This window comes from Bos indicus, chromosome 1, assembly GCF_029378745.1.
Source record: "Bos indicus isolate NIAB-ARS_2022 breed Sahiwal x Tharparkar chromosome 1, NIAB-ARS_B.indTharparkar_mat_pri_1.0, whole genome shotgun sequence".
Lineage (NCBI taxonomy): Eukaryota > Metazoa > Chordata > Mammalia > Artiodactyla > Bovidae > Bos > Bos indicus.
Genome location: NC_091760.1, coordinates 42,314,833 through 42,339,350, shown reverse-complemented (window position 1 = coordinate 42,339,350; position 24,518 = coordinate 42,314,833). Strand labels below are relative to the sequence as shown.

The 24,518-nt window shown below is 35.5% G+C and overlaps 1 protein-coding gene and 1 non-coding gene across 5 annotated transcripts in view; one reads left to right on the top strand and one right to left on the bottom strand.

The window, feature by feature from the left end:
* The window catches only part of EPHA6 (EPH receptor A6), a 1,027,581-nt gene that overhangs the window by 397,686 nt on the left and 605,377 nt on the right, over window positions 1-24,518 (bottom strand). For all 4 annotated transcript variants that reach the window (XM_070786786.1, XM_070786808.1, XM_070786797.1 and 1 more), the window contains exon 6: window positions 2,780-2,904. In XM_070786786.1, coding sequence (XP_070642887.1) covers window positions 2,780-2,904 — 125 coding nt within the window. The remainder of the gene's footprint in view (window positions 1-2,779; window positions 2,905-24,518) is intronic.
* LOC139185281 (U6 spliceosomal RNA) lies at window positions 24,026-24,131 on the top strand. Its single transcript, XR_011568899.1, has one exon. It is a non-coding gene; the product is annotated as a U6 spliceosomal RNA (small nuclear RNA).

The following is a 24,518-nucleotide window of genomic DNA, read 5'->3' as shown; positions in this document are numbered from 1 at the left end:
AATTTCTTCATTATTTTAAGTGCCTTTTCATATTTATAATATATTCATGTAAGTTTAAAACACTTTTTAAGTATGAAAATGTGGCCAAGAATTTGGAGAGTATAATTAACTGAATAGAGAATATCTAATTAATTATAACCCACAAGCTATAGATTTTCTTCTCCATAGTCCGCTCATCTCACATACACACACACACACACACATATACAGAAACAGAAGACAATCATAGCTAGGTTTTAATTTTTATATATAATTATGATGTGAAGATTACTGTTCCCTGCAGTGAGTTATTTTTTAAAATGTGCCTGTATATTTAACTTTAGCACACTTAAGTTATTTGAAAGATAGTATATCTATATAACTGTATAAACACAAACATAGTAGCATTTGAAAATAGCTAAAAATGGAAGAGATTATCTTTCTGAACCCTTATTTTATAGATAGAAAACAGGAATAAGAAACTTAAGGTCTAAGTCAAACTTAAATGTCCAAACACTTAGACCAGTGCCTTTTTCTAAGCAAAGGTCACTGGTAACAATAATATGTGTTTGATCTCAGACATTTGTAGACACCTCACATTGTAAATCGCTTAGTTCAGTTCAGTTCAGTCACTCAGTCGTGTCCGACTCTTCGTGACCCCATGAACCACAGCACGCCAGGCCTTCCTGTCCATCACCAACTCCTGGAGTTTACCCAAACTCATGTCCATTGAGTCAGTGATGCCATCCAACCATCTCATCCTCTGTCATCCCCTTGTCCTCCTGCCCCCAATCCCTCCCAGCATCAGAGTCTTTTCCAATGAGTCAACTCTTCGCATGAGGTAGCCAAAGTACTGGAGTTTCAGCTTTAGCATCATTCCTTCCAAAGAACACCCAAGACTGATCTCCTTTAGAATGAGATCTGTTTATAATTAATCTTTACAACACACTAGAAGGGTTGGTATCTTTATTTTCCTTTTGTAAATGTGAAGTCTGATTAGGGAGATTAATAGACTTTTTCCTGACCACAAGCATTAGAGTCAAAGTCAGAACGTGAATTAGGAATCCTTGGCTTCCAACTCCACGTTAAATTCATTAGCAATGGATCATTGCCATTTTCTTATAAAATAAACTCCTTTGTAATATTATTTATTCTATTATTAAAACATGGATATTATGTCAGTAGCCATCTCTGAGGATATTATTAATTTCTAAAGTTCCAATTGGATGAATATGGTTCTTTTCTTATAGAATCAGCACAATTTTTCTTTAACTGGAAATATTATGTAATTTTCATCTTCATATATATGAAGCAAAAATGACTATAGAATAAGAGTCATCTTCTGTGTATAAAATATTACCTTTATAATACAAGATAAATATTTTTATTCTGAAAATTTCCTTAAAAATGTGTACATTGCTTTTTAAATAAACTGAATTATTTGAGTATATGAAGATATATTTAAATTAATGGACAGAAAAATATGTATATTCCTGTGACAGGATGCCATAGGTTGTAACATTTGGAAGGATACACCAACGGGATTTCTGAGCACAAGCTGGCCAGGCCAATGTACAGAATCTATAATCTAATTAAACTGAGTAAATTCCTCCTTTTTAGACTATGGATTTTTCCATGTCAGTTAATAATAATGATAGCTTTCATTGACCACATAATTCTGAAATTACTAAATATAATCATGCTACTGAGTTACTTCTCCCCTTTTCAAACTTACATTTGCTCAGAAGCAGTAGAATATAAAAATATAGACTTCTATTTCTCTTCTTTTTATACTGTTCATGAGGTTCTCAAGATAAAAATATGGAAGTGGTTTGCCATTCCCTTCTCCAGTGGACCACGTTTTGTCAGAACTCTCCACCATTTCTCTTTTTGCCTGAGTTTCTTCATAGGGAACCTAAATTTATTTGTGATGTTCCTTTGATTCCAGTAAGTTATAGAAACACAACAAGTTCTTTCTTATTATAAGATACCACTGGGAATTATATAAATTTTTACATAATATTTTTAAATGTAATGCTCATTTTATCAATACTGTAGGTTAGTATCAGCCCAATGGGATATATTCTCAGAATTGACTCTATGTTCTGCCATAACATCTATAGCAATGATATCATAATGGTGAGTGAAAGGGAGAAAGCATAAAGAAAGTAGACTTGTGAATGTCATAAAACTAAGGAAGTATATAATTAGGGAAAATATAGTGATTGAGAATTTTAATGACAGAAATGGAAATTAAAGTTAAGAGTTGATTTATTAACCAGATTTATCTTGCTACCTTATAAAACAGCTGACCTGAATGGAAAGACAATTTTAATTCATCAGCTATTTTCATTTATACCTTAAATAATACTTTGCAAATTTTAGCAGACTATAACTTTAAATTCATTGGAAAGGATATGGCCCACTGAACTTGTTTTAGATTATGGTAATTCCATTTTTACTATTTTTTCTGAAGTGAGTTTTAGAAATAACGTTATATTCATTAAACTGTAAGCTGATGAATACAATCTCTCACTATATTGTAAAACTCAGAGTAAGTGAAGATAGAAATGTACATCCTGTGTCTTCTACCTTAATCTTATATAAAACAAGGCAAATTAATTAAGAAATTATAAGCACTATAGTATACTAGAGAATATTTAAAGACATAGTAGGTAAGAAGATAGACCAAAAAGAACAGGTTTCAAAGTAAAATAATATTCTATAACAATATACTTAATATATATATATGCATATATATGTATATGTACATTTTGAGGAAGCTCCAAATAAGACCTACTTTCTCATAGTACTTGATCTCGTAGTCCAGTATGGCTCCATTGGAAAAAGCAGGTGCTTGCCATGATAGGGCAATGCTATTTTGGGATGCCCAGTCCTTTCTTACCATACCTATCAGGGAAGGTGCTGAAAAGAAAGAAAATAACTAAGAATTAATTGGCAGGAATCATTCTCCACAATGCTTTCTTTAACATTTTGTCTCCCAAGGAAAACACAATTCTTGTTGAAGTGGACACCAATTACTGATGTCAGATTAATATGATAATCAGGATCTACTTTATTCAATCCAAATAAAATATTAAAATTTATTTAGACACTGATGGCTCAGTAGCAAAGAATTTTGCCTGCAGTACAGGAGCTGCAGGAAATGCAGGTTCAATCCCTGGGTTGGAAAGACCCCCTTTTGATCCCTGGGTTGGAAAGATCCCCTGGAGAACGGCATGGCAACTCACTCCAGCATTCTTGCCTAGAGAATCCTATGGACAGAGCAGCCTTGTGGGCTACAGTCCAGAGGGTCACAAAGAGTCATATACAACTGAAGCAACTTAGCTCACACGCATGCAGAAACAAATTAGGGGACAAAGGAAAAACTCAGATAGTCCAAGAAGAAGGACTATAACTCATCATCTCTGATTCTGTTAGAGGACATTTTTCCTCAAACTGGCTTTGGTTTTGAGCTATAATATGAAGTATAATAGACTTGACTTCTATATTTTCTCAAAACTAAGACTACTATAGAAAATCCTCTGCAATTACATGATCATTTATAAGCTTTCTTTCTTTCAAGAGTTAGTACTTAATGAAATTTTAGTACTTTATAGAAGTTACATCGCAAACTTAACTACAGCGTATTTTGGCTTATCAAAGAAAGGATCATTTCTTTTGCAAGGTTTCTATGACTTCTGACTAAAGCTGAAATATTTAATTTATGAAGTTTATTTTGAATCATGTCTGTCTTCTTTTTCTATATAACATTATCTTAACAATCCAATCCTAACCTAAAGTAATCTTGTATACACTGTAGGTTTTTTTTTATCTAACAAAATACTTCTCATCTTTAAATATTCAAATTACTTACAAAAGGATTTTTTACATACAGAACTAAAATTCAGTCTTAAAACTACAAACTAAATATACTGAGATACCATTTCTCATTTTAAATTGGCAAAAAAATCCAAAAACTTGACACCAGGCTCTGTTGGCTAGACTGTGAGGAAAAGACTTTAATACACTGTTGGTGTAAATGCAAAATGGCATAATCTTTATAAAGGGAAATTTAACAATTTAAGGCAAATTATATGTTCATTTACACTTTGGCTTTAGGAATCTGTTGAAAGATACACTGCACAAATATGAAGTGACATATTTACAAGACTACTCATTGAAATTTATTTGTAAAGCCTGGAAACAATTTAAATGCCCATCAATAAGGGACTGGTTTAAAAAAGTATGCTACATTCACCAGAGAATTATGAAACTGTAAAAAAGGAATTGTGACCATCTATAAATACTAGAATGAATTTACTTCAGGATTTACTTTTAAATGAAAAAAGTGAGGTGGAGAAAAATGTATGAAAAAAATGTCTAAGGATAAATTTAAGAATAAAAACTAGTAACAATGGTTACTCTTAGAGGATGGGAGGCTAAGATGGTCACTACAGGGTTAGAAGAAAATCATCTCTGAATATAAATAATAACAGACAAATGAACACTGAAAGAGCAATCTCAAAAGATTAAAAGAAATAAATCTGTGTATTGAGTTGAAAGCATAGCTTCTGAGAGGAACTACTTAAAATGACATTAAATGACAGTTACTTAACCTACATCTCAATGGGACATATTCTAAGTATCAAAAAAATACTGCAAAAATTATTGAACTGTTTTTAGTAATGATATTACAAGTGGTATTACTGGTATTGTAATGCTGAATGTGTGTGTGTGTGTGTGTGTGTGTGTGTGTGTTTGTGTGCGCATGCGTGCGAATGCACGTGTGTGTGTGTGTGTATTAAGAGACAAATCAAATGAATAATTACATTGGTGTTATTAAGAACTAGGATTTTTTTTCCTATGGGAAAATAGAGATACAGATGTCAGACCAATGAAGGTAAGTAAAAACCCTATCCTAGTAAACCTGAATTAGAAGTATGATTATGAACTCATGTATCTTTCCAGTTCATTTTCAGAAATTTCCAGACCAATGAAGGTAAGTAAAAACCCTATACTAGTAAACTTGAATTAGTATGATTATGAACTCAAGTATCTTTCCAGTTCATTTTCAGAAATTTCCAGACTGATGAAGGTAAGTAAAAACTCTATACTAGTAAAATTGAATTAGTATGATTATGAACTCATGTATCTTTCCAGTTCATTTTCAAAAATCCATTCACATGTACTAAATGCAGTTGAAAATAGGATTTGAAGAAACTGATTCTCTATGATCAAGATTAAATGTTTCTTTAGTTTCTAAGAGAGACTCAAGTATTAAATGTGGTAATTTACTTTCCAAAGTTGTTTTCATATCTTAAGGATAAACTACTTTCTTATATTTGTGAGAATGACAAAGTCGGTTCTCATAAGAAATTAAGTACTTTAGAAACTATATTTGAAACTCATTCCAGCTGCTTAATGACAGTATTATTGCTGTACTAAGATATTTTCTTAAAATGAGTGGTAATTATAGAAATTGCTGAGAAATAGAAGAGTTTGTGCCATAAGCTAAAATAGAAATATATAAAATGGTAAATAAGAAAATGTTCTGACAATTCACTATGTATATTGAGTCATATTCACTACTAATAAACTACCATTAGTCAATTAATGGTATTAATTCTTGCTGAAAAAAGCATTAATGTTCTTGGAATTATAGTATAATAATGAATTAAATAGTGCTTTATGGAAAAAATAAAACTTTAATGTGAATAATACAAATTAGAAGTTGACTAAAGTACATAAAAGTATATCAATTCATTACTAATTTTGAAAATGTCCTTTTCATGTATACAAATGTTGTGGTTAATTTTCAGTTTAATGTACAATATCACAAAGCAGTATTACCAGTGTATTATATTTTGTCTCATAATTACTTAGCACTCAAGTTCAAATGATACAAAACTTATAAGAAATTCAATTATGCCAACAGCATTTTAGAATGACTATTGGTTAAAATATAGGTACTATCTTTCCTATTTCCAGCTCTTCAATGGTTATTTAATTGTACAGACACATCATCTAAATTACATGAATCCTCTTCTATAAAATAGAAAATTTTTTTTTTTTAAAAATAGAAAATTAAGAGAATCTATTCTCTAACTGGAGAAGGCGATGGCTCCCCACTCCAGTACTCTTGCCTGGAAAATCCCATGGATGGAGGAGCCTGGTAGGCTGTAGTCCATGGGGTCGCTAGGAGTCGGACACGACTGAGTGACTTCCCTTTCACTTTTCACTTTTCACTTTCATGCATTGGAGAAGGAAATGGCAACTCACTCCAGTGTTCTTGCCTGGAGAATCCCAGGGATGGGGGAGCCTGGTGGGCTTCCGTCTATGGGGTCACACAGAGTCGGACACGACTGAAGCGACTTAGCAGTATTCTCTTAACTACATAGATCCTTCATTTATAAACAGACTTCAAGGTAATATCTATATAAAATCTAAAATCTCTTCACTTTTGCACATTCCTTTCATATGTAAACATCTATGTTTTAAACAGTTGCTAAATATACATAATTCTAGATAATTCTATTTTAAACCAATATTCTAAATCCTACTCTATATTTTAAAAGAGTTTCCATAATTTTTACTTTAGTGGCTAATATTCAATTGTGTTGCTATTTTATCAGGTCATTACTCTAATGTTGGATTTTGAGGTTTAAAATATTGTTTTCTCCGAATTCTGACATTTTATGTACAAACATTTTATGCATAAATTTTGATTTTGTTAAAATTATTTTAGAGAGAAAATTGCTCTATATAATTTGGATTTTGTGTCATACTATTATTACCATAGTGCTTTTGAAAAAGCTGTCACTGGCGACCCACTCCGGTACCCTTGTCTGGAAAATCCCATGGACGGAGGAGCCTGGTGGGCTGCAATCCATGGGGTTGCTAGACTTCACTTTGACTTTTCACTTTCATGCATTGGAGAAGGAAATGGCAACCCACTCCAGTGTTCTTGCCTGGAGAATCCCAGGGACAGGGGAGCCTGGTGGGCTGCTGTCTATGGGGTCGCACAGAGTCGGACAAGACTGAAGCCACTTAGCATATCGATATTACTAATCACACATTTTAAACACTTAATGAGTTGACAGCAGAGGATGTAGAAAACAATTTACAGGTCAATACATCTCAAACACTGCATTTTATGTTTTCAGAGAAGAACATTACACAGAATTTCATTTTAAAATAAGGTTTCAATACATGAAACCTAAAGCTTTTGCTTTGAATATATCTAATGAATTTGTCTTAATAATTCAAGCTTACATAGTATCTGAATTGGCATATTGTGAAAACTCTGCAGTACCAACTAATACAAAGCAGAAAATACATTTATTCCTCCACATGAGAAAAACTGATTTTAGGACACAAAAGGACAACTATTGATCTTTACTTCTGATTCTAAAAAGTTAGAGAAGGAAAGAAATAGTCAAGGAAATAATATCTTCTGGAGTCTGTCAGATCAGATGCTAACCAATGTTTCCTGAGTGACAATTACCTATTCAGTATAGCCTTCAGCAGAATCATGTTTTTGATATACATCCTTTCTTAAGTCTTCAAAAATCTTAGCTTTGACCTTCAACATAAATGACTGGTGAATAGATTACCACATTCTTGAAAATGTTTTTCATACAAACCCTTTTGATTACTACATTTTTTGAATCTCAAGTAGTTTACCAAAAACTATGTAACAAAGAATGAAAATAAAAGTATGAAGGGAGTTAGTTCTAACAAAAGAGATCTTACTCACACTTAGAAAAGTTTTGCTTTCTTATGCTTATATGGAGATACCTAAAGAAACAGTGAATTATTCTAGTTAAGTATTTTGCTCTTAATTGAGCTAATCAATTTTTATTAAATGTTTATATTATGCATGTTATCTTATTATATTGTCATAAATCTATGGGGAAGACATTGCCTCCATAAGATGATGACATTGAGGCTCAGAGAAGTGAGCAATTGATATAATTGCATTAATGATATAATGAGAAGGCCAATTTTGGTATTAATGCAGAATGTCAAAAAAGAAGTGGAAAATTTAACATTTTTGCTATACTTTCTCTTAAAATTAATTCTATTCGGTATTGTAAATACCTGTTCAAAAGTGGTAGAAATGAGGCAATGTTACAAGTATCCTTGTTGTCTTCGAGTTGATTATTTCTTTAAATTTTAAAATATCAAACACTACTGTTCAATTTTACTGTTCAAATTTACTACTGTTCAATTTTACACTGTAGTTCAGTCACTCAGTCATGTCCAACTCTTTGTGACCCCATGGATTGCAGCACATCAGGCTTCCACATCCTTATTTATCTCCCTGAGTTTTCACAAACTCATGTTTGTTAAGTCTGTGATGCCATCCAACCACCTCATCCTCTTTTACTCCCTTCTCCTCCTGCCCTCAATCAAATTATATTGTGGATTATCACAAATATGTCTTATTTTTAGCATGTAATCAAGATTTACACCATGGGTCATGAGGTGTTTTCCTAAAGATCAAACAAATGTTGCTAATTCTCAGTCATCTATTGAGCATACTGGGTAAATGAAGGTTTATTTATTGTGATATGCTTACCTGCATGAGTGTGTGTGTGTGTTTAGATGAAAAAGACAGAGTGGAGCAGGGAACGCTCCTATGCACATGTGTTTGTGACAGTGAAAATCTTAATAGTGAATGTTATATAATGTAATCCCAATATACAAACAGATCTTATAAGCAGTTTAATACCTTTTATCACCAATGCAGAAAATACTTCAATGTATTTCTGATAGCTGAGTAACCACTTCTTACTTTAGCAGTGTAGTATTTCACAGAGTATATAAAGAGCATAGTACTTCAAAAAGTACTATATAAAGAGTGCAGTGCCTCACAAAGTACTATATAAAGAGTACAGTACTTCACAAAGCTATCCATTGTCTTTTAAAAATCTTTAATTGATAAAACATCTGGAGTCATTGTTTGCTTCCTATAACTTCAACCTTAGTCCTAACGCTAGTGCTGACTTTTACTACGCATAGAACTCTTTCCCTTTGCTTATCTATCAACCTCTTTCTTTTTTTATTCCTTCTTTCTCTACTTTCCATTTTTCTTTACTTTCTTAATTTCCTTTTTTAGTGCTTTTCATTTTGTCTTTGCTTTATGCCCTCCTTTCTGTGCTTCCCTGTGCCTCTTTCTAGGCACATCTATCAACAACAGGATGAAATGTGAATTCAGAACAATATAATAAATAATATAGATTAGAAAGTAGAACTCAGAACAGACTTTTAAGACTATATGATTTTCCTCTCTTCTTTGCTAATGAGCCAGTGGGTAGAACTGCAGAGCACAAGTATGTAATAGTGTTTCTTTTGTGTATGTAGAGAAGAAGAACACACCCAATACACTATTCTTACTTGTGAAATTTTGTAAGTGTGATATTTAGCATGTGAATTGACATTTTTGAAACCTGATAACATGCTTCAAAATATTTCTGATCTTTATCTTGTTTTGAAAATGTCAGATAGCATAATCTATCTAATGATATCTGTTACATGTGCTTTTCTTTTCATGTGATTTTTCCTGTAATCAGTGGTAATATATATTTTTATCGACTTCCCTGTGTAGTCAAAACCTGATTATGAGCTTGAAATATACAGATTATGCTTACATACAGCAGAACTGGTGCTTTATTTTCTTTATAGCCTCTGTCTCTTTTCTACACCTGAGAATAAAACTGTGGTATGTTCAACCATATGGCCTGTGATGTGCTAAATTATGGCATCCAAATATTTCTACATTGTAATCCCCAGAACCTGTGAATGTTCATATCTGGTAAAGAGACTTTGCAGTTTTTGATTAAATTAAGGATTCTTAGATGAGATTACTCTGGATTATCCAGGTAGGCCTAATATAATCACAGGTACACTCATGAAAAAGAGATAGGAGAAGATACCTACACAAGAGAAGGCTGTGAGCCAAGGAATGCAGAAGTTGGAAAAAGGAAGGAGTGCATCCTTCTTGGAGCCTACAGAAAGAACAAGTTCTCCTGAAACCTTCACTACAGCCGTATAAGACTTATGTTGGATTTCTGACATATAGAACTGTATTATGATAAATACAGGTTGTTTTTGAGACAATAAGTTTGTGATGATTTGTTGCAGTGCAACAATAGGAAACAAACAGTTCAACTGATTAATCTGTGCAGACCTTAATACATTTGAGTCAGTAGAGAAAGTAGGTAAGTTTTTTAAAAGTATGTTTCTAAAACAGTGATTAAAAAGTCATCTATTTATATTTTGAAAATTAATCCTTTGTCAGTTGTTTCTTTTGCAACTATTTTCTCCCATTCTGAGGGCTGTCTTTTCACTTAGCTTACAGTTTCTTTTGCTGTGAAAAGCTTTTAAGCTTAATAAGGTTCCACTTGTTTACTTTTGTTTTTATTTCTATTACTCTAGGAGGTGGGTCATAGAGGATCTTGCTTTGATTTATGTCATCAAGTGCTGTGCCTATGTTTTTGTCTAAGAGTTTTATAGTTTCTGGTCTTACATTTAGGTCTTTAATCCATTTTGAGTTTGTCTTTGTGTATGGTGTTAGGAAGTGTTCTAATTTTATTCTTTTACATGTAGCTGTCCAGTTTTCCCAGCACCATTTATTGAAGAGGCTGTCTTTGCCCCATTGTATATTCTTGCCTCCTTTGTCAAAAATAAGGTACCCAGAGGTGCATGGGTTTATTTCTGGACTTTATTTCTTGTTCCATTGGTCTATATTTATGTTTTTGTGCAAGTACCATACGCACTATTTACAGTAACTAGAACACGGAAGCAATCCAGATGTCTATCGATAAATGGATACAGATAAATGGATAAAGAAGTTGTGGTACATGTACATAATGGAATATTACTCAGCCATAAAAAGGAACACCTTTTTATGTGTTCTAATGAGGTAGATAAACCTAGAACCTATTATACAGAGTGAAGTAAGTCAGAAAGAGAAAGGTAAATATTGTATTCTAACGCATATATACAGAATCTAGAAAAATGTTACCAAAGAATTTATTCACAGGGCAGCAATGGAGAAACAGACATGGAGAATAGACTTATGGACATGGGGAGGGGGGAGGAGAGGGTGAGACACATGGAAAGAGTAACATGGAAACTTACATTACTGTATGTAAAATAGATAGTCAATGGGAATTTGCTGCCTCAGGAAACTCAAATAGGGCCTCTGGATCAATCTAGACGGGTGGGATGGGGCGGGAGATGGGAGAGACTTTCAAAAGGGAGGGGTTATATGTGTACCTATGGCTGATTCATGTTGAGGTTTGACAGAAAATAAGAAAATTCTGTAAAGCAATTGTCCTTCAATAAAAAATAGATTAATAAAAAAGTCATCTATTTAATACCTAACTCATCTGATATATTACTTTCAAAAACTATTTGATCTGATCCTTTGAAAAATATTTTGGATACTCTGATCCTATAGATTTTCCTTATTTAATATACAATGTCAGGGTTCTCTTTTTCTATGTTACTTACTAGGAAAGGATGGGATCTTCCTCTTTCTGATTATTACCACCTTAAGTTACAGGTGATATAGGACAATTTTTTTTTTCTAGTTTTTCCTCAGAATTTATTTGTCTATTTTTAAAAAAGTATATAGCCTTGAATTTCAAGAGTTTTTCCCAAGGGAAAAATTAACATCGTTCAACACAAAGCTTGCATAGTCTTTCAAATTCTTCCTGCCATGCAAATATGAAGCTGGTAGGTGGCTTAACAATATGTTAGTGAAAAATATGTGGATATATTGGCCCAAAAAACTTGCACTACCTGCGGAGCACACAATGAAACATCACTATTAATGATGGGTCAAAATGACACGGCACTATCAGCTCTTAAATATACAGAATAAAATCAGAAGCATCATCTTTAAATTTATTTTCAGCATAACCTGGCCTTTTTAATTTCTATTTTATTAGCTTTATGACTGGCTAATTTACTCTGCTCACTGTTCAGTATATTGTGAGGCTGCTGTTTTCAGTAATTAACACCATATACCTCTACTAACTACTATATCATTTCAGAAGCATGTGGGAAACTGTTTTAACAGATGTTCTATAATGCAGTTTCTTTGAAATATAAAGGTAAAAAATATCCTCAAATTAGACCAGTCTGATATTCTGTTGACCTTATCATTACTTGTCAACTATCAGTAAAAATATATATGTTGTACCATTATTTTTTAGGAAGTTAACATATACTATTCACCCAAATCTCAGAAAGTTCACCTGGCCCTAAAGAAAAATCAATAATTTGTCACATCTCATCTTGGTGGTTTAGTTGCTAAGAAGTGTCTGACTCTTGTGAACCCATGGACTGTATCCCTCCAGGAAACTCTGTCCATGGGATTCTCTAGGAAAGAATACTGGAGTGGCTTGCATTTCCTTCTCCAGAGGATCTTCCCAACCCAGGGGTCAAACTTGGGTCTCCTGCATTGCAGGTAGATTCTTTACTGACTTAGCTATAAGGGAAGCCCTTTTCATCTTAACTTCACATATTTTCCCAATTCATAATATTTCACTATATTAAAATTAAGAATTGGTTTTCAGTAATGTTTCTAGGCAAAAGTAGTTATCATTTAAACTGTAAAGAATTAAACTGTAAAATAAATAGATTTAAAATATAATATCCTAGTTATATTTGAATATGATTGGTAACTTCTGTGCCTCAGTCAATACATCAAAAATTCTGCATCATGTTCCAGGATAGGAAAAAGTCAGCCAACTTAAATATTATCATAAACAAGAAAAATTCTATTAAAATGACCAGGAAAGTCATCTATAGTAAATGACTAAAATCATTTTAACATATATTGTGGAAAGCAGCTAAGTGAAAAACTTGCAAAAATATAATTTTAAAATAATATAATGAATAAAGTTTTACTTTCACATTCTATTACTACAATGCCTGTATGAGAAGGCCTTACAAATAGCTGTGAAAAGAAGGGAAGCAGAAAGCAAAGAAGAAAAGGAAAGATATATGCATTTGAATGCAGAGTTCCAAAGAATAGCAAGGAGAGATAAGAACTCCTTCTTCAGTGATCAATGCAAAGAAATGGAGGAAAACAATAGAATGAGAAAGACTAGAGATCTCTTCAAGAAAATTAGAGATACCAAGGGAACGTTTCATGCAAAGATGGGCTCAGTAAAGGACAGAAATGGTAGGGACCTACAGAAGCAGAAGATATTAAGAAGTGGCAAGACTACACAGAAGAACTGTACAAAAAAGATCTTCATGACCAAGATAATCATGATGGTGTGATCACTGACCTAGAGCCAGACATCCTGGAATGTGAAGTCAAGTGGGCCTTAGAAAGCATCATTTTGAACAAAGCTAGTGGAGGTGATGAAATTCCAGTGGAGCTATTTCAAATCCTGGAAGATGATGCTGTGAAAGTGCTGCACTCAATATGCCAGCACATTTGGAAAACTCAGCAGTGGCCATAGGACTGGGAAAGGTCAGTTTTCATTCCAAACCCAAAGAAAGGCAATGCCAAAGAAAGCTCAACCTACTGCACAATTGCACTCATCTCACATGCTAGTAAAGTAATGCTCAAAATTTTCCAAGCTAGGCTTCAACATTACATGAACCGTGAACTTCCAGATGTTCAAGCTGGTTTTAGAAAAGGCAGAGGAACCAGAGATCAAATTGCCAGCATCCGCTGGATCATGGAAAAAGCAAGAGAATTCCAGGAAAACATCTATGTCTGGTTTACTGACTATGCCAAAGCCTTTGACTGTGTGGACCTCAATAAACTGTGAGAAATTCTGAAAGAGATGGGTATACCAGACCACCTGACCTGCCTCTTGAGAAACCTGTATACAGGTCAGGAAGCAACAGTTAGAACTGGACATGGAACAACAGACTGGTTCCAAATAGGAAAAGGAGAACGTCAAGGCTGTATATTGTCACCCTGCTTATTCAACTTATATGCAGAGTACATCATGAAAAATGCTGGGCTGGAGGAAACACAAGCTGGAATCAAGATTGCCAGGAGAAATATCAATAACCTCAGATATGCAGATGACACCACCCTTATGCCAGAAAGTGAAGAAGAACTAAAGACTCTCTTGATGAAAGTGAAAGATAAAAGTGAAAATGTTGGCTTAAAGCTCAATATTCAGAAAACTAAGATCATGGCATCCAGTCCCATCACTTCATGGGAAATAGATGGGGAAACAGTGGGAACAGTGGCTGACTTTTTATTATTCTGGACTCCAAAATCACTGAAGATGGTGACTGCAGCCATGGAATTAAAAGGCGCTTACTCCTTGTAAGGAAAGTTATGACCAACCTAGACAGTATATTAAAAAACAGAGACATTACTTTGCCAACAAAGGTCTGTCTAGTCAAGGCTATGGTTTTCCCAGTGGTCATGTATGGATGTGAGAAATGGACTGTAAAGAGGGCTGAGTGCAGAAGAATTGATGCTTTTGAAGTGTGGTGTTGGAGAAGACTCTTGAGAGTCCCTTGGACTGCAAGGAGATCCAACCAGTCCATCCTAAAGGAGATCAGTCCTGAGTATTCATTTGAAGGACTGATATGGAAGCTGAAACTCCAATACTTTGGTTCCCTGATGCGAAGAGCTTACTCATTGGATAAGACCTTGATGCTGGGAAAGATTGAGGGCAGGAGGAGAAGGGGATGACAGAGGATGAGATGGTTGGATGGCATCACAGACTCAATGGACATGGGTTTGGGTGGACTCTGGGAGTTGGTGATGGACAGGACGCCTGGCATGTTGCGGTTCATTGGGTCGCTAAGAAGCAGACACAACTGAGAGACTGAACTGAACTGAACTGAAAAAAGGTTCAGAGTCTTAAAAGAAATCCATACAATAGATTTCAATCAAGCTGTTTAAAAAATGATCTAGACATACAGGCATCGGGGAATAAGCATAATATTTAAAGTCACAAAAGTGAAAAGTGAAAGTGAAGTTGCTCAGTCGTGTCCAACTCTTTGCGACCCCATGGATTGTAGCCTACCAGATTCCATCATCCATGAGATTTTCCAGGCAAGAATACTGGAGTGGGTTGCCATTTCCTTCTCCAGGAGATCTTCCCAACCCAGGGATTGAACCTGGGTCTCCTGCATTGTAGGCAGACTCTTTACCATCTGAGCCACCAGGGAAGTCAAAAAGTCACAAAAGCACTATGCAAAACAATATACATGGTGTGATTCAAAATATTTCTAAAATAGTAAATGCCCACAAAGTATGTAACTAAACTATATAACTATTGTATGTTGCTGTTGCTGTTTAGTCGCTAAGTCGTGTCTGACTCTTCATGACCCCATGGACTGTCATCTACCAGGCTCCTCTTTCCATAGGATTTCCCAGACAAGAATACTGGAGTAGATTACCATTTCCTCCTCCAGGGGATCTCTACAACCCAGGAAACTATTGTGTAACTATTGATAAGTCATGTAGTTATCAAGACTATTTTGGAAGATTTGGAATTGATCATGAATGAGATGATGGCCAGTTCCTCTCAAAATCATAATTCAGCAATATTCTTTTAAAAAAATTTAAAAATGTCATTCAGTGGTATAAACACCCACAGGGGTGACCCTCCTCCTGAGGATGATGAGAACAAAGAAAATCAAAGGGATGTTATCCCTGTCTGGGACACATAATACCTGAAAGTTTCCCAAGGAAAATGTTTTTAAACTTACTATGACTGTAGACTATTTAAACATCATAGATTTGCTTGATATTATACATGTAAGAGTGTGGCCAGCATAATCAAGAGGAAAACTCATGAGGAGATTGTCAAGACATTCAATAGCAAAAATGACTTTACTGAAGAAGCAGCAGCCCAGGAAGGCAAAGAGAACCAGTGGTGAGAAGACAAGTGAAATATTATGCCTGACACTGTAATACTGAAAGGGCTGTTCCAAATACTACTTGTGCTACTCTGTTTATAATTGTTACTATTAGACAAATAGACAAATGTAGCAGTGAATCAACTGTACTTGGAGGATACTGTCCACATTGCACCTGTTGTTTTAGTACTGATTCCAAACCTCTAGCTGAGTTTCTTCCAGTGTGATCAAAACTTTCTCTTTTCTTTGACCTGGATAAAACTGAACTGTGGGTTCTCTAAAAACACATACATACCCACTGCTGCAGCTGCTAAGTTGCTTCAGTCATGTCCGACTCTGCACGACCCCAAGTTGCTTCAGTCGTGTCCGACTCTGCACGACCCCATAGACGGCAGCCCACCAGGCTCCCCCGTCCCTGAGATTTTCCAGGCAAGAACACTGGAGTGGGTTGCCATTTCCTCCTCCAATGCATGAAAGTGAAAAGTGAAAGTGAAGTCGCTCAGTCGTGTCCAACTCTTAGCGACCCCATGGACTGCAGCCTACCAGGCTCCTCCGTCCATGGGATTTTCCCGGCAAGAGTACTGGAGTGGGGTGCCATTGCCTTTTCCATACATACCCACACACATACATTATATATCAACTATAACAGGGTTAAATTACTAATAGTTGTTTACCATGCTCACTTAGAAAACTAGAAGTTAACAAGAGCAAAACAGAAATAAACCTAACAATTGTCCAATACTTTCTGATTTTGAAATTACATTGACAAATTATTATATTACCCATAATTTAAAAATCTGATTTAAAAGGAATATGATCTCAAAGAGCCTAAAAAATCTCAGTCTTAGCTTATGTGATATTCTGAAGACTTTTTCAAAAATATAATTCAAAATTTTAATAAATTCAAAAAGTTGAAGCTAAATATGAATATATTTATAAGGTATGACTATGAAGTAACACATGTACCTTATGGAAGAGTTATTAAATTTTAGTCTTGCTATATATTTCTGTCATCCTTGAGTTTATGTGATGATACAAAATTGCAGACAAAGCTAGCTAAAAGCCACTGGCTTCAAAAGTATTTTAAATGAAGAAGTTTTGTGAAAATTAGTCTCAAAAGTATCATGGATTTGCTTATTAGATGTTTCAAGAAGGAAAAAGAAAAGATCCTTTTCTATGTTGTTGGACCCCTAAAGTGCATAAACAAACCAGAAAATTTCAGTCACATTTTGACTGTGAAACAACCCATGGATAAACTTGGGAATTTTAGAAGAGAGATTCACATATACGGACTTCTATTCATAAGATAAAATAGCAACGATTTCCATTTTTTCCCTTAAGACAGAACCCAGACTTGTTTAAGACTTCTTTGATCACTGCAAACGAAATTGATTTTGATGTCTGAATTCCTAAAACATTTATTGTCTATTCCACATGATACTAGCAATTGTCTGCCTCTATCGTAAGCTCTTGCAAGCCCTTTTATAGAATAAATAATAATATATTGTAGTTCACTTTTCAACTTCCCATGCTTTTCACATACATTAAATCACCTTTAAAATATACTGAAACTTTGTAAGTACAACTATTTTCATTTTCAAGTTGAGAAATGTGGATCAGACTGGAAACAACAGGTACTTAAGAGATAAGAAGTAGATTCCAGACTAAGACTGTACCTTAGGGACCATGTCACTGTGCCACATTTCAAGATCTAAAGCTCCCACAGGACCTGGTACAGTGACACACAAAGACATTAGAAACTTTGCATGTAAATATGTCCTTTATTCAGAACTTGTTTAAATCTCATTTCAAGGCTTATTGGACAATTGCCCTGGCCTCTGAGGTTTTGTTTTATATATCCATTATGGTACCATGCAAACACTATCTAATTAATTTACATACACCATGTATATAGCCATCATTCTATAAGAGTAGAATTAATGTAAGAAAATAATAATAACATATAAGAATACTAATGTGCTCAGTTATTCAGTCATTTCCAACTCCTTGTGACCCCATAGACTAGAGCCTGCCAGTCTCCTCTGATCATGGGATTCTCCAGACAAGAATACTGGAGTGGGTTGCCATTTCCTCTAGGCTGCCATGCCATCTCCAGGGAATCTTCCCAACTCAGGGATCAAATCCATGTCTTCTGTGTCTCCTGCATTTCAGGTGGATTCTTTACATTGAACCACCTGGGAAGCCCATTATTTTACGATCTCAACTGAAATATGTATATGGACTGAGGAATAAAACAAAGGCCCAAATATTCTGAGTTATTTGATTACTGATTTTGAGTATTCGCAGTATCAATTGCCTTTTCACTAATTCTAACCCCATTTTCATCATTCCAATACCTGTTCTAACTTCTGAACTGAGCTCTCAATTTTCCTCACCACAGTTTAACATCTTTTGATCAGTAAAAGTCTGCTGGATCCCATAGATTTTTATAGGTTGTAATGTTAAGTTCTATAAGTCTATATAATCTAGCTGTGCAATGTTAAAAAAGCTGTTTTTGATTTTTTATTCTCTATTATTTTTTGGGAGTGAAAGTTATATTCATAATTTTGTATAAGCATATATTTGCTGTACAGAAGCAAAATTTGCAAACTTAAATGTATTTCTTTGGCTTAAGAATTAATTTAGGTTGGTTATTAATTTTTTAATAGAAGTATAGTTGATTTAAAACCAAGCAACCTGATTAAAGAATGGGCAGAAGACCTAAAAAGACTAATATATTAGTTTCAATATTTTTATAGATTGTACTTCATTTAATGTTATTATGAAATAATCGCTATATTTTCCTCCACTATACAATATACCCTTGCTGCCTATTGTATACATGGTAGTTTTAATCTCTTAATCCCATATGCTTATGTTGTCCTTCATCCCACTTCCCTCTCCCCACTGGTAACCACTAGTTTGTTCTCTGTATCTGTGAGTCAGTTTCTGTTTTTTTTATCATGGCTAAAATGTTGTCTGCCATATCAGTAAACAAAGGATGCTGCAGCCATCAAGTCATTACATTAAAGCTGCCCAGAAGGTGAGCCCTGAGCCCTGAGGGAACTCAGGATGGAGACAAATGGGCTGCGGGCCGCCCACTGCCAAGCCCATCTAGCAGTCAGCTGCTGCAGCCATCCCAACTGTGCACCTGAGAAAACTCAGGATACTGGCCCCAGATAGCTGAGGGCATATCAAAGGAATGGTTTCAGTGAGTCCAGACTCCTGCATCTGTCCGTACACAGAAAAGTGCTAAATTCCTTTAGAAACCTGGTTTTCTTTCATTAACAGTAGTCTTTTAATGGTCTGACTACCTGATTTAGTTGCAAAAACTCCCATATATCCCGGCTTTCCCCAATCCTCTTCTGAGCAGTCTCAGTGTTATTTGAGATGATTTTTCCTGGGCTCAAAGTCTTAAGAGTGTCTGCCAAACAAAACATAATGCTCAGCTTTTAGGCTGTGCTTTCTTTTTTTATTTGATCTACAGTTATACACATTCATTCATTTGTATTATCTTTTTTTTTTTTAAGATTCCACATGTAAGTGATAACAAAGAATATTTATTTTACTCTGTCTGATTATCTCACTAGAGAGCTCAGAAATAAATCCATGTGCCTGTGGTCAATTAATCTATGACAAAGGAGGCAAGAATATACAATGAAGTAAAGAGAGTCTCTTCAGTAAGTGGTGCTGGGAAAGTTGGACAGCTACAAGTAAAGGAATGAAATTAGACTATTTCCTCACACTATATACAGAAATAAACTTATAATGGATTAAAGACCTAAATGTAAGACCTGAAACAATAACAGTCCCAGAAAAGAACATAAGAAGAACACTTTTTGACATAGATTGCAGCAATACTGTTTTGATCTGTCTTCTAAGGCAAACGAAATAAAAGGAAAAATAAACAAATGGGCTCTAATTTAACTTAACAGCTTTTATAAGCAAAGGAAATCATTGACAAAAGGAAAGACAACCCACTGAATAGGAGAAAATATTTGCAAATAATACCACTGATAAGGACTTAATATCCAAGACACATAAACAGCTCCTATATTTCAATATAAAAAAAACCCAAACTATCGATTAAAGAATAGGTAGTAGACCTGAAGAGGGCTTCCCAGGTGGTGCTAGAGGCAAAGAACCCATCTGCCAAAGCAAGAGATATAAGAAATGCCATCCCTGGGTCAGGAAGATCCCTTGGATGAGGGCATGGCAACCCACTCAGTATTCTTTCTTGGAGGATCCCATGGACAGAGGAGCCTACAATCCATACAGATGCAAAGAGTTGGACATACCTGAAGCTACTTAACACACACACATAGACCTGAATAGGTTTCCCCAATGGCTCATCATTAAAGAAGCGGCCTGCAATGCAGGAGATGCAGTTTTGATCCCTGGAGGAGGAAATGGCAACCCACTCCAGTATTTTTGCCAGGGAAAATCCCATGGAGAGAGGAGCCTGGTGGGCTGTAGTCCATGGGGTTGCAGAGTCAGACAAGACTGAATGACTGAACACAGAAAACCTGAATAGATGTTTTTCCAGAGAAGACATATCTGACTCTTTATGACCCCACAGACTATAGTCTGTCAGGCTCCTTTGTCCATAGAATTCTCCAGGCAAGAACTGGAGTGGGTAGCCAGCCATTCCCTTCTCTAGAAAGAAGATGTATAGATAGGTAAAAGGCACATGAAAAGATGCTCAACATCACTAATTATTAGAGAAATGTAAATCAAAACCACAATGAGACACCACCTCATACATGTCAGAATGGCTAACATCCAAGAAAATACAAATAAATAATGGCGAGGATGTGTAGAAAAGCAAATTCCTCTACACTGTTGGGGGAATGTAAATTGGCGTGGCCACTATGAAAAACAGTGTGCAGGTTTCTCAAAAAATTGAAGACAGAACTGTCATGAGTACATGTGTGTATTCTAAGTTGCTTCTATTGTGCCCAACTCTATGGCCCTATGCACTGTAGTCCATCAGGCTCCTCCTTCCATGGGATTCTCCAGGCAAGAATACTGGAATGGGTTGCCATGCCCTCCTCCAGGGGATCTTCCTGACCCAGGGATCGAACCCATGTCTCTTATATCTCCTGCATTGGCAGGCAGGTTCTTTACCACTAGCACCGCCTGGGAAGCCTACCATATGATCCAGCAATTCCACTTATGGGCATATATATGAAAAAACAAACAAACAAACAGGAAAACACTAAGTTGAAAACACACACACACAACCTTTATAGCAGCATTATTTACAATAAGGAAAACAACCCAAGTTATGGAAATCACCCAATGTCCATCACCAGATGAATGGATAAAGAAGATGTGAGACATATATATATATATGTCTCACATCTTCTTTATCCATATATAAACAGTGAATCATTACTGAGCCAGCAACATGCATGGATCTGGAGGACTTCATGCTTAGTGGAAGAGGCTGATTATTTTTAAGAACCAGAAGACTCAGGAAGCCTTTCTTTTCATGTCCCTCTTAGCTGTCTAAAGAATTTATGTAAAGGTTCTGTTCCTTGAATACAGATATCACCAGAGATCCCTGAAAAGAATATGGACTGGATGTGGTGGGACAAACATATCAGGCTTGTCAAGAACCTCTTTGTGCCCCATTGTCTCTGTATGGCACAACAAATAAACGCTTTCCTGTGAATTGCCTTTTTTCCTTTTGGAATCCCAAATCACTACTCCAGCATACTCTTTTGTATGAATATTTAGCTGACAATAGTGTTTAAGGTGAAGGTTTCAATCATTTTTGGGGGGAGTTACTCAGATTTCCTGGGTTTTTCCTCTGTCCATGGGATTCTCCAGGCAAGAATACTGGAGTATTTCCTAGTCCATGGGATATTCCTGACCCAGGGATTGAACCTGGGTGTCCTGCATTGCAGGCAGATTCTTTATCACTGAACCCCCAGAGAAGCCCCTCTCTCATTAATACATTTTATCAAACCTTTATTTGGTTTTTCCTGTCAGTCTGTCTCAGGTCAATTTTATTTTTAGATCAGCCAGAAGAACCTAGAAGGGAGAAGAAAATTTCTTCCTTACCAAAGTTGGCTTAAAGCTCAACATTCAGAAAACGAAGATCATGGCATCTGGTCCCATTCCTTCATGGGAAATGGATGGGGAACGAGTGGAAACAGTGTCAGACTTTATTTATTGGGGCTCCAAAATCACTGCAGATGGTGACTCAGCCATGAAATTAAAAGACGCTTACTCCTTGGAAGAAAAGTTATGACCAACCTAGATAGCATATTCAAAAGCAGAGACACTACTTTGCCAACATACATCCGTCTAGTCAAGGCTATGGTTTTTCCTGTGGTCATGTATGGATGTGAGAGTTGGACTGTGAAGAAAGCTGAGCGCTGAAGAATTGATGCTTTTGAACTGTGGTGTTGGAGAAGACTCTTGAGAGTCCCCTTGGACTGCAAGGAGATCCAACCAGTCCACTCTGAAGGAGATCAGCCCTGGGATTTCTTTGGAAGGAATGATGCTAAAGCTGAAACTCCAGTACTTTGGCCACCTCATGTGAAGAGTTGACTCACTGGAAAAGACTCTGATGCTGGGAGGGATTGGGGGCAGGAGGATAAGGGGATGACAGAGGATGAGATGGCTGGATGGCATCACCGACTCGATGGACGTGAGTTTGAGTGAACTCCGGGGGTTGGTGATGGACAGGGAGGCCTGACGTGCTGCAATTCATGGGGTCACAAAGAGTCGGACACGACTGAGCACCTGAAATGAACTGAACTGAACTGAACAGTGTGCATGTGCTTGTGTACATGTAAATCTGTATGAGTTGTGTGTGCACACATGTGTGTATGAGTGCGTGAGAGTATGTGAATGTGTGTGTGTGTATACATATGAGTGTGCATGAGTGTGATCGTGTATGTGTGTGTGTGTGCATGCTTTTATAGAGAGTATAGAAAGGCAGAAGAAAGCACTTATGCTGCTGCCCACTTGGGGGATGTTGGATGATCCTGTCACACAGATTCAAGAAGATGCAAGTGTATTCCTGATAATTTACCATAAATAGGACTGTAAAACTGCCTTTGTTCTCTCATTAAAGAAATAATGCAATGCAACAACAGATTTATTGGCCCTGTTTCTGGTTCAAGCCAAGAGGAATAAATCTTGATTCTTCCTTGATGGAGATAGTCTTTGCGTAGGACAAGTATCCAGGTGCTATCACAGCTGCCTTGAAACATTCATGGCTTCCTGAGGATATGGGTGATTTTGTTCTTATCATTGATCAAATAGCAGAGTAAATCACTTGCATAAAATAACACCTGGTGGAGCTCTGTGATTTGCTCTCATTTTCTATAGTTATTAATTGTTGTTTACAAATCATGACTGCATGTACAAAAAAGCTTGTGTTTTCTCCTATTGGCTCCTGGCTCATAATTTCTACTTCATGTTCTCATAGTAGCTTCAAAAGTATTTAGTGCATATGTTACACTTTTATTTTATTTATAGTCACTGACATTTGTGACTCGTTTGTTAACAAGCCAAATGGCATTGCTCCAAATTTATTAAAGAAGTTAATAGGATTTCAAAGATTGTTAAAGCTAAAAATGATCTAAGTAGTATAATTCATTATCAATAATATAAATCATAGTCACACTTTTATATTTCTTTAAAATGCAATATGATGTGTTAAATAATTGTGTTTTTTTTCCTAAATTCTATTTCTAAGGGAAACAATATGTAGATAAAAAAATTTTTTTTAGTCTACACATTTGCACAGTGAGTTCATACAACCAAGTAGTATTTGTTTTCTTAATACTAACATAATTAATCATACAATATACATGAAAATGCATAAAATATAATATTAATTTTAAAAACTAAAATTGGAATTTAGCAACACATAATTTCTGAATATTCAAGTTGTATTAGGTTATTTTAAGTAAAGTGACAGGAAAACAAGGAAATGGATCTGTAATGATGGTATTTTAGTTGGTACACAATATCATGGCCATCACAATGGTTTACAGCCAGCACTCTTCAATCTGGATAATGCCTAAGCTGTAAAATATTTAAGTGTTTTGAGTGTTACCTTGAATATATGTACTTCTGTCCTTAATAGTTTTAGAATTATGTCATTTACTATAATTGTTTTCATGGTTTTCTGACTTTGATGTAAGAGATCAATTTTGTGCTTGCTCCAGCAGCACACATACTAAAACTAGAAGGATACAGAGAAGATGAGCATGGTCCCTGTGCAAGGGTAAAGGAAAATTCATAAAGTGTTCCATATTTTTGGAATATTACTCATATTTTTGGAATATTCCTAAAAAGAAAAAAAATGAGTCATTTGTAATTATATAGTTGAACTTAAGACAGTCATATAGAAAAGTAAGCCAGAAGGATAAAAAACAAATATTGCATATTAATGTGTATATATGGAATTGAGAAAAATCCTACTGATGAACCTATATGCACGGCAGGAATAAAGACACAGATGTAGAGAACAGACTTGTGGGCACAGGAAGGAAAGAACGGGTGGGATGAGTTGAGAGAGTAGCACTGACATATATATACTACACTGTGTAAAACTTACAGCTAGTGGGAGCCTGCTGTCTAGCACAGGGAGCTCAGCTCTGTGCTCTGCGATGACCTAGAGGGGGTGAGTGGAGGAAGGAGTGTGT